The following is a 10,674-nucleotide window of genomic DNA, read 5'->3' as shown; positions in this document are numbered from 1 at the left end:
AGCTAGCTGCCTGTGCTGGAGAGGATAAAAACAACAATCCCACCCTTCCCAGCTTTTATTTCACATTTTGAACGCCAGCAGGAAGGGTGGCAGCAGGTCTGGTCCAAACCAGCTTCATCCAACGTTCACCAACCTCTGCTGGTGCCCTGGAACACCCACTTCTTCCACGGTGGCTGCCTGGAGGCAGCGATGCTGGCTGTCCTGTGCTTGCAGCTCATTGACTGTCACCAGCTCTTGGCATGCGTTCCAGGACCAGGAGTAAGTGGAGAAAGCGTGGTAGAAGCACTTGCTGCCCGTCTGCCGGCCGATGTGAGCCCCATCAATCTTCTGCCACAGCTTGAGCAGGCTTGCTTGCGGAGGGCCAGGTTGTGCTTGTAGCGTTGGGCCACCTATGCCACCAGACAGAGGGGAGGGGAGCTTAGGGGGCAGAACTCCATGGGGGAACCATGCAGCTCAGCCCCCCTGGGGGTATGTGGCACGGACATGCATACAAGGCTAAAAAACACCTCAGTGCCATGCCAGGATGCAGTGGAGGCAAGTTATGACCAACTCATGCTGATGATTAACTGTAATAAACCAAGCTATTACTATACCTCTGGTTTAATTTTTCCTTGCACTTAGGATGAAATTGCTCATTATTACCCATGTCTAGTTAAAGCGCTCACCAGCCTGTTAGTACATGGGTTATGTGAGTCCAATTCTGGATTAACTGCAACACCTGTATTACCAAGGTAACACTTTGGAACAAGTTGCCCAGAGAGGCTGTGGATGCCCCATTCCTGGAGGCATTCAAGGCCAGTCTTTAGGCTCTGGGCAGCCTGGTCTAATGATTGGTGACACTGGCCACAGCATGGAGGTTTAAAATAGATGATTTTTGAGGTCTTTTTCAACCCAGGCCATTCTATGATTCTATGAACTTATCTACTCTGAGTTAAATAATATCTGCAGACCCTGTCTCCTTGCTACACTAAGTGTTGCTACGAAATATGACTGTATATTTCTGCAAGCTCTGCGTCTTTGCTACCAAAGTTAAAAAAAGAAGACCAAGCAGTTGAACTGTGTAACTGAGGACCACAGCAGAGAAGGGTGAGGAAATGTGGAGAGAGTGAGCACAGAGGTGGGGCTGGACTTCACACTCGTGTGCCATGCCCATGCTGGCTGTTGGTGGGTGACACTGTTTGGGCACTTTGAGTTAATGGCAGGGGAGCGTTTCTTCTTGCTGCTCTGAGCAGGAGCCTTGGGTGCAGCCTGATCAAACAAAACATAGGTTTTGACTCATCCTCAGGTTTCCTTCGGTTCTGTTGCATGTAGCTGAAGTATCAGCCATGTCTCTTACCTCCTGAACCTGTTTTTTCTTACAGTTGAAGCGGCACTCCTTTGAAGCTACTGGCTCTTTCTTTCTCTGCTTTGTCTGCTTCTGCTTGTCTTTTTTTGGCTTCACCCATGTCTTTGCATCTTGCTTAGAAATCAGTGGGAAGACGGGTACCTGAGCATAGGGGCTCTCTGAATGGGATGTGTGTTCTGACAATGGGAAATAAGAACAAGAGTCACTGACTGTGTAGCCACAGGCAACTACTGCTTGGTTTTGCTCCTCTGACCAGGAAGGTAGGTCCCAGATTCCACACATTTCTGAAACATGAAGCTAGTCAACCACCAGAGATACTTCTTGAGGGCAATTCCTTTCTCCCTAGGGGCCGCTGGAGCAAAACTCCAAATGTTCAATTTTGTATCTTCCCCTGTGAGTGTTATTGGATGGATGGACTCCCGAGATCTGTTCCAGCTCATTTTACTGTGATCCTCTTAGGAATTACTGCCTAGGCTGTAGGAAATGTAGAACCCTTGTGTCAGCCCTGGTTAATGTCTTGACTAATGATCTGGATGAGGGGATTGAGTGCACCCTCAGTAAGTTTTCAGATAACTCCAAGTGGGGAGGAAGTGTTGATCTGACTTGTTAGGGTAGGAAGGCCCTGCAGAGGGATCTGGACAGGCTGGATTGCTGGGCTGAGGCCAATGGAATGAACTTCAACAAGACTACGTGCTTGGTTGTGCACTTTTGGTCACACCAACCCCATGCAGTGCTACAGGTTTGGGGCAGAGTGGCTGTAAAGCTGCATGGAGGAAAATTTGAGATGTTAGTTGACAGCTGGCTGCACTTGAGCCAGCAGTGTGCCCAGGTGGCCAAGAAGGCCAACAGCATCTTGGTTGTGTCAGCAGTAGTGCAGCCAGCAGGAGCAGGAGGTGATCATCCCTCTGTACTCAGCTCTGGTGAGGCCATACCTCAGTGCTGTGTTCAGTTCCCGGCCACTCACTACAAGAAAGACATTGAGGCCCTGGAGTGTGTCCAGAGAAGGGCAACAGAATTATGAGGAGTGAGCACAAGTCTTAATGGGAGCAGCTGAAGAAACTGGGATTGTTCAGCCTGGAGGAGAGGAGGCTCAGGGGAAGGTTTTATCACTCTGCAACTATCAGAAAGAGGGTTGCAGTGAGGTGGGGGTCTTCTCCTAGGTAACAATGATACGTAACACCTGGTGGCATTCAAGAACAGTGGAGATGTGGCACTGAGAGGCATGGTTAGTGAGCACAGGGGGGATGAATTGACAGCCAGACTTGGTGATCTTAGAGGTCTTTTCCAACCTTAATGATTCTGTGAAACATTTGCTAATATAGGGCCAAATGGAATACAAGAAGCACAAATTCTCCAGTTTTGGAGAAGGCCGTGTGCCAGGGAGGAACAGAAGCCATGGCATAGACCTCAGTCAGGGTTTCACCCTCACAGATGTGAGAAATTCCCTTCTGGACATTGGGTGTGACAGAATGTAAGCATTACCTTTGAGTTGTGCCAAATAAGCTGTTGCCTCTCTTCATCAGTGAGATGCGGGCAGCTCTTACAAAGGAAGATAAAGGATAAACCAGATCTTTCCTGTTTTTGTTGTTCTTTTTGTGACTCATGAGGAAATCAGAACACGTCCAGGCTTTCTCACTAGTGCAGTCCCTAAACTTCTGCTGGTAGTAACTAGAAGAGAAAGACAAAAGAGGGCACCTTTGTCCAGTGAAGCACAGCCCAAGTCCCACTCAGTGCGGGATGCTGTACACTGGTATGCCTGGAAAGATGATATTTAAATGGGTACATGTGGTATTTACAACAGCACCTTTGTAAAGTAGCTACCAAAGCTATGCAGGTGCTTTTGGATGTCCAACTAGAAATGGGACACTTCAGAAAATGCAGTCTTGGGTCCCTATTGATTGTTTATCTAATTAGATATTGAGTAAATGTCACAGTAAAAGGGGGAACTCCCCTCTCTGACTTAAAGCACTAAGGAAGCTCACCTGGAAATCTGAAAAAGAGTTCTCTGGGGCAGAGCTTCCAACTCCACCAGCTTCAGCAAGACTTTGAGGAGGAGGATTCCTCTGGCATCGACATGATCTGAGTCATTTTTGTCAGGGACTGGAGAGGAGGAGAGCAGTCAGAGCCACAGCTGAGCCTTGTCTTACCTTCGCAGAGCTCAGGAGGAGCAGACTCTCCAGCAGTCCCCAGCAAGCTCTGCTCAGTGGGACCCATCCCCATTTTCTGCGGAGTGCTGGTTGGATGTCCAACAGAGAGGATAAGTCCTTGCAGCTTTTTATTAGCTGCAATGCTGGGTCACAGTGCTGATTTCTTGCTCAGTACCAATTAGAATGAGGATGAGGTAATTCAGATATCTCTGGATAAGTGAGAGTTTTGCTGGGAGGGGGAGCAACATGTACCTAGGTCGGGTATTACTTACATACTGTCTGGATAAAGCGATTTTTGTCAGTAATGACGGTCAGGAAGTCAGAGAAATTCATTGCTTTGTCTCCTGCAAACAAGTGGCATCTCTGTTAGCAAGGCAGATTTTTACTAGAATAAAACATTCAGGCGAGCAGCTCAGAGCTGGCTCTGCAGGAGGATTTGCTTGCTGAAAACTAAGGGTAGGAGAAAAAGCTTTTAGAGCTTTCACATGTAGCTGGGCTGTGGAGCATGCACGAGGGGGTCTGTAACAGTGGTGTGACACGTGTTCATGCAGGACAGAACCACCAGTGAGTGCTAAAACACAGCAACTCAAGCACAGCCTCTGTCTTAAAACACATTTCAGTACAGCAGTGCCCAGGGCTGGGAAGGCATAGGGAGGGGAGTCACTTTACATGCACAGAACAATCCATGCATGGTCTGGTGCACTCACCATCAGCATTTACACACACCAGCTTCTTGCCCATCAAAGATAATCCCCAGCTGCTCAGCAAGCATCCCCAGGTTCTGAAGGTTAATATTGCCATCCAGGTCTTTAGGGAAGAAGTTGAAAGCATTGGAGAATGCTGAGGCCAGGCAAAGAAAGGACAGCAGGTTAAACAGGGTGTGGGGGAGGAAGGCTCTACCTGTCTTAGGTTCTTTTGGAAGCAATGAACTATAACCAACAGGGATTTTTGAGTAGGTTGTTCCTTCCTGACTGCATCAAAGCATTCACCTCTAAATGGCTGCTGACAGAGCAAGAGAGCTGGGGAATTTGGGGAGAGGAGAGGTAAAGTGGTATTTAATGTGAGGGGCTGGGTGAGGTGGTTGGTTTAGATCCAGCTCGGTTCTCTTGAGATTCAGCTTTCCTTCTGCCAGAAAGGGTATTGATGGTTTTCCACATCTCTGTTGCTGGGCTCTCACATCCTTGGGACACAGGATTGGCCCTTCCTTTGTGTCCCCCACAGTGTGGTTACTGTGTGAGGAGGATCATGCAGTGCTGCAGGACCCACCTAAAGGTCCCACCACTCCTGCTGGTGCTGGCAACGTGTCTTCTGGGGGGAGCACATAATGGGGTAACATTACCTTTCTGCTGTTTCTTTGTCATGTTCTCCAATGCTACACACTCATCTCTTGTCTGAGGGATCTCTGGGAGTTCACTGCCATGCACAGAATTATAAAGAGAGATGGAGTGGCAGCTGAGGCATGATCGTATAACAGGTGACAGGCATTCCCTGTTTCCACCTTCATGCTCACTTGGTTGTATCTATTTTGAGGGGATTAAACACCTTCTTCTTTGGTGGAAGCTTCATTGCTACACAGGTTTGGGGATCATAGCCAGGAGCAGGAGCAGCTTTCTCTGGATGTGGAAGGACACAAACGAACAGTGTCTCAAGGGTTTCCCTCACACCAGCATTCACATTTTCAACATCCCAAGGAGGAGAGCTGGAAGGACCCTTTGATGACACTTTTCCTTGTTCTGTGCTACAGCACCACTAGCTCACTGGGTCCTTCTGGCCATGGGCAGCAGGACACCCAGCAAGGAAAATCCTCTGTCTCCCAGCACGCCCTGTCCTCTGCTGCAGCATCTTCCCTATGGGAAACCCAAATTCCTTCTTCTTGACACTTAAGACTATGTTGCCACATTTCTGGATATGAAGTGTGAATTATATCCCTTATATTCTCTTTGCCTTTTCCTTCAAAGCAGCCCCTCACACACCTGTACGAGCTATTTTGTCTGTTTTCACTTTCTCTGCCTCTTGTACACGGTGCCTCGTGGTAGCCAAAGGCTGACTAGTTACTGGGGGTCACTGACACCAATATTTCTATGATTCACTGACCATCCACATGTACCTCTTTCAGCTCCTCCAGGGCTGAGTGGATGTTGAGGATGGCTGGGATGGAGCCCTCACTACTGACATCATCCTTGTCCTCTATGAAAACAAACCAGAAAAAGCCCCCTTGAGCACTGCTTTCCTTCTAAGCACGGATGTTTCAAACACCATCTTAATCATATTAGGGAGGTGCTGCTGCCTTCCGTGCACACCCAGGGCATGGAGGAAGATGAGTTAAATAATAACCATGTTATTAATATCATTTGCCTTTCTTCAGCTCTGTCCTCCAGAGAATTTAAAATCTTTTCAGCACATTAGTGAAATTAATCTTGCCTGCTCACAGGGAGGAGAACAGCCCTGCCATCACTGCTAGGAGGGGGAAACAGAGCATATGAGGTGTCTCACAGACAAACCAGGCCTGTGCAGTGCAGGAGAGTTGCAGCAAGAAGGGGAACAGAGGCCAGAGTGCCAGGTAAATCTTTGCAGCCCACTCTACATCTGTGCTTTCCCACCCTTGTGGCTCGGGAGCTGCAACACTGACTTTGCTGTTGGAAACAACATCCCATTGGAAATGCTCTGTAGCTTCTTGTCTGTCTGCCTCTCCCTGCACAGTTTTGTTACCAGTAGATTTGCAATTCTTTAAAACATGTGGCCATAGAGTTTTAGTCTGAAGGGCTCTTGTCTGATCCTGCTTGTTGTTATCTGGCAGCAGGTTTCATTACAGAGATCTCACTCACTTTCTCCCAGGGGTGTTCGCTGGACCTTCCTCACCACCTTCATGGATTTACTCAGACTCATGTTCAGAGCTACAGGGGGAGAGGAGAGCTTTCAGTGGAAATAACAGACAGCTACAACAACAACAACAAGAACAAATTGGTGGAAATGACTGGCATTAGAGCACAGGGGGGACTAGGTGCTGGACCACTGGCAGCTGCTGCATGAGCCAGGGGCTTTCCTAAGATGTTTTGGTTAGAGCTTTGTTGCTTCCAAATGAAGGCATGTCCTTGGTGAGGTTTAAGCACTGAGAAAAGGGCAGGAGGAGAGTGCTGCTAAAGGAGCAATCACGTCCCTCTCCTGCAGAGACTTTCCTCCATGTCTACTTCACAAGAGTAGGAACTCTCTGTATTATTGTAATGGGATCAATTGTCTTGCATGTCTTTGTGCATTAACATCATGTCCTCATCACTTGATAAGCACCAGCATAGGTATGCAGGAGGCTTTTAACTCAGCTGTTGGTTTCCAGAGATTTTTAGGCTTCCTCCAAGGGAAAAAAAAAATGTCAAAAACCTGCCCTTACCTTCCATGTGTTCCCACATTTCCTGGCTGCTCAGGTGAACCTTGATGGCTGTGGCATCCAGGATGAAATCAAGGTCTTGAATATCTTCTTCATCTCTTACAACAGGGACTGGGCAATGTTTGAATGGAACAGAGATGCTCTCTGGGGACATTTGAGCCATGACAGGGACAGTGAAGGGAAGGCAGAGACCTTCACCATTCACAGCAGCAGGATCCAGCTCTTCTCCAGGGTCAGAGCTCTGACTATCCAAGAAGTCTGTGTCCTCTGTAACAAGAAAGTGTTGGAAACCTCCTCTCCATGCTGGCAGCCAGCAGAGAGAGACTTGGCAAAAGCATAAAGGTTAATAGTAATAATAATAATAATAGAGACTCCTTTGCCTTTCACCTACCCATTCTATGTGAGGATCTAAAGGACCATAGCCACAATAATGCAACGAAACTCCCTCCCTCCCAGGCAGGATGAGATGCTGAGGCCAAGAAAGATTAAATTCTCTCTCCATGGCCATTAATCACCCAGTACTTCCCCCCATACATTACACTGTGTGTAGCACTCTAGACACAAAACTCCTTCTCCTTTGATACACTGAGGAATGGTGTTTGTGTCATGCCAGGGCACACAGAGCCACTTGTGCCAAATAACGCAAAGCAAAAATTTAACACAAGATTAAAGGGAAGGGAGAAGTGGGGAGAATTTCACCTCTGCTGCGTGCAAGGCTTACCCAATTCCACGGCCATCTGCAGGCACTCAGCACTCCCCCCCCCCAGGTCTCTGGGTTTCTGGCTGCAGGGGCTGTGCAGAAGCAGAAAACAAGAGGGGGGGGATGCCAGTTCCCACATGCAGTGTGTCTGACGATCCACTGCAGCTCCTCGCTGGCTGAGGAGACCTCTGCAGTGCCCACACTGGAGTCGGGGTCCTGGCTGCTAGCTGCATCCTCTGGGATACAGGGGAAGATGGAGCATGGTTAATGGGGAAATACTCCTGAGGAAGGAGGGGCTGACAGTCAGACAAGAGCTTGCAGGGAGGCTCTTGGCTGCAGCTTTATGTTTTTCTACCAAAACAGGAGCTCACAATGCTGAGAACTCTCATGTCCACAAAGATTTTGGGGATTTTAGAGCATCTTGCCCCAGAGTCAATTCCCAAACTTTCTGGCCAGCTAGCCATCTAGGCTGGAGGTCCAGGCTTCCCTAGGCCACAGCATTCTCATTTCAAGCTAACCTTGGCTCTACAGTCTCGGAGATCCTATAAAGGATAAATCCCAGAGCAACCTGGTCTGATCTCAAAGCTGACCCAGCTTGGTGCAGGGGGTGGCACTAGAGACTTCCCCAGGTGCCTTCCAAAATGTCTTGTCCTATTATTTTGTGCCCTGGGAAATGTCAGCACAATGACTTTTATAAAAGTCAGTTTCTTTCTCCTGGAAAACGATCCGAATCCTGAACACCCCAAAGTGCCAACACACTCACCACCCACAGACACATCCCACAGTGCCTCCTGGTGATTCAGGGCTGGTAAATGTGTTTCTATATGGGCTGGGTGAGACTTCAGCTCTCCAACATCAATCTGCTTTCCTGCAACCAATGGGGAAATGTGTTTCATTTCAGAAAGTTTCCTAGATACCTGGAAAACACAGTTCTGCGTTGTGAATAGAGCAGGATGCACCTTGGACTAGCTGCATCAGAAAGGGCTTTGCTCATTTTTCGGTTTGTTAAAAGACTTCAGATTCTTGCTTGCTGCGGCGTTGAGCGATAAGAAGCGGGAAGTGTCTGGCTGAGTGCGTACAGACATCCCCATCTAGTGGTCCCCAGCACCAACAGCCTCAACACAGCCCAAATGTGCAGGTTCAGCAGGGCTGCAGCTATTATCACTTTGCAAATGGCTTCTCCTGAGGATCCGTGTGCAACCCACTGCTTCCCCAGGAGCACTTTTGGCTGCTTGTGCTCCTTTAGATCACCCAGCACAGCCACATGAGCCCTTTTTGGGGCTCACAGCAGCTGGTCCTCATGGTGCTGGGCCTTATCCTGCCAGCAGCCATGCTCAGTGGCATTAAGGAGCTGGGAGATTAGCTAAACACAGTCTTATCTCATGCCACAGCTCAATGAGAAATTGAGATTTTCTGTGTTACAGAGGCTCGGCCCAGTGTACCCCTGCATGGGATCCTGGTTGTGGCATGCAGGGTGGGTGGTGTCTGCTCTGTGCTGCGTACCTTCTTTGTGAAAGCCTCCATCAGCCTCTGGAAATTCATCTCTCTGCCTTCTAGAAGGGAAAGCGAAGTCTGGGGTTGGAGGATGCATGAAGACGCTTTCCTGCAGGTGATCCAGCAGAGGGCTGCAGCGTGGAGCAGCAGCTGAAGGGGGCATCTCATGGCTGCTGGAACTTGAGGCCACCTCATGACACCTGTGGGACAGTACTAGGCCCTGTCCCACCAACACTAAGTTTGAAACAGCCCCTGAATCTCGTCTCTAAATAACGCTGGATTCATTTCAGAGGGGCACACTAGAACACATGTAGTTATAAAATCAAAGAATCGTTAAGGATGGAAAAGACCTCTAAGATCAAGTCCAACAGTCAGCCCATCACGACCGTGCCCACTAACCATGTCACTACGTGCCACATCCATATGCTCCATGGATTTGCTGTGTCCTGTGCATACCTCCAGGACAGTGGCTCCACCACTTGTCTGGCAGCTCGCTGAACTGAATGGGGAGAACCAGGGGTTACCTTCTACCTCCAGCACAGCCTGGTCCTCCCACCCTTCCTCATCAGGATCTGTGCATGTGTTGGATGAGACATTGCTCCTCCTACAAATGGAGACACCCATGTTGAGTGCCTGTCCCTGAGCCTTGGGAACCTGTGTCACCCCAGGGGCAGAGCTAGGCTGTATTACCTGTGATGTGGTGTGACTTCAGGGGGGCTGGGGGTCCTGTGCCCCACTGCCTGGGCGAAGATCTCTATGGCACTGCTGTCCCTCGAGGCTTGCAGCTGATCCTGGTTGCTGCTCACACATTTGCTTTTACCTTTCTTCTTGAGCCAAGTGCGCGGTTGTGTGAGTGATGCATCAAAGAACCAGGGGGTCTGAAGTGGGGAACACCCATACCATCAAACCCCATGTGAGAATGGGCTGAGTCCAGAGAAAGGAAAAGGAGGAACCTGGGCCTCAGCAGCCATCCCAAGGCCTAGTTGCACCCCTGAGATTTTGGGGCATGTGTGTATGTGATGAACTCATGGTTTGCCCTCCCTCACCTGAATTGCTTTATCCACCCTTGGCATAGCTGTCCTTCACACCTCCTGCCTGAGTGGGTACATCTCAGCCATCAGGATCGTGCACTGCTGGGTAAACCTCCTGCCAGACAGGCATCATCCTGTCACCCTCCCCAGCTCATCCTGAGGCTTTTCTGCCTTTAGGGCGAGCAGGGAGCATGAAGGAGTCCTAAAACACGGACAGGCACAAGCTCCATCCATCCCCTCACTTACTTGGAGGTCCTGCTGGATGTAGAGGTCCTGCTGGATACAGAAATCCTGCTGGACATGGAGGTCCTTCTGGGTTTGAAGGCTCTACTAGACATGGACATGGAGGCTCTACTAGACATGGAGGTCCTGCTTGGTGTGGAGGACTTCCTGGGGGCCACCATGTCTCTGGAGCTGGCAGTTTCTTCCAAGCCACAATGTGGTGGCTGCTGCTGCTGCTGCTCAGTGTCCATGAGGCTGTCAGACTTCAGTGGCTCTTGGGGCTTCATCCCCTCCTTGACTGATCCTGGCGTGAACGGAGGCACTTCAGGGCTGTGCTGGCACCCAGGTCACCC

At 49.4% G+C, this 10,674-nt stretch overlaps 1 protein-coding gene across 1 annotated transcript; it reads right to left on the bottom strand.

The window, feature by feature from the left end:
• Positions 1-74: 74 nt before the first annotated feature.
• Positions 75-10,608, bottom strand: EFCAB3 (EF-hand calcium binding domain 3). The gene is given in 24 exon segments (XM_065747222.1): positions 75-189; positions 191-347; positions 350-389; positions 1,130-1,173; positions 1,176-1,248; positions 1,337-1,521; positions 2,828-2,862; positions 2,864-3,013; positions 3,328-3,445; positions 3,765-3,836; positions 4,200-4,228; positions 4,230-4,332; positions 4,832-4,905; positions 5,003-5,105; positions 5,587-5,679; positions 6,318-6,386; positions 6,878-6,985; positions 7,712-7,810; positions 8,338-8,442; positions 9,078-9,177; positions 9,525-9,672; positions 9,759-9,946; positions 10,241-10,301; positions 10,346-10,608. Coding segments are annotated over 24 exon segments (2,481 nt in total). The 3' UTR covers positions 75-125.
• Positions 10,609-10,674: the final 66 nt, after the last annotated feature.

The sequence above is a fragment of the Cyrtonyx montezumae genome, unplaced genomic scaffold (assembly GCF_038088225.1).
Source record: "Cyrtonyx montezumae isolate F1298 unplaced genomic scaffold, pur_monq_1.0 scaffold_43, whole genome shotgun sequence".
Classification (NCBI taxonomy): Eukaryota; Metazoa; Chordata; class Aves; order Galliformes; family Odontophoridae; genus Cyrtonyx; species Cyrtonyx montezumae.
This window is presented reverse-complemented; position numbering and strand designations above follow the sequence as displayed.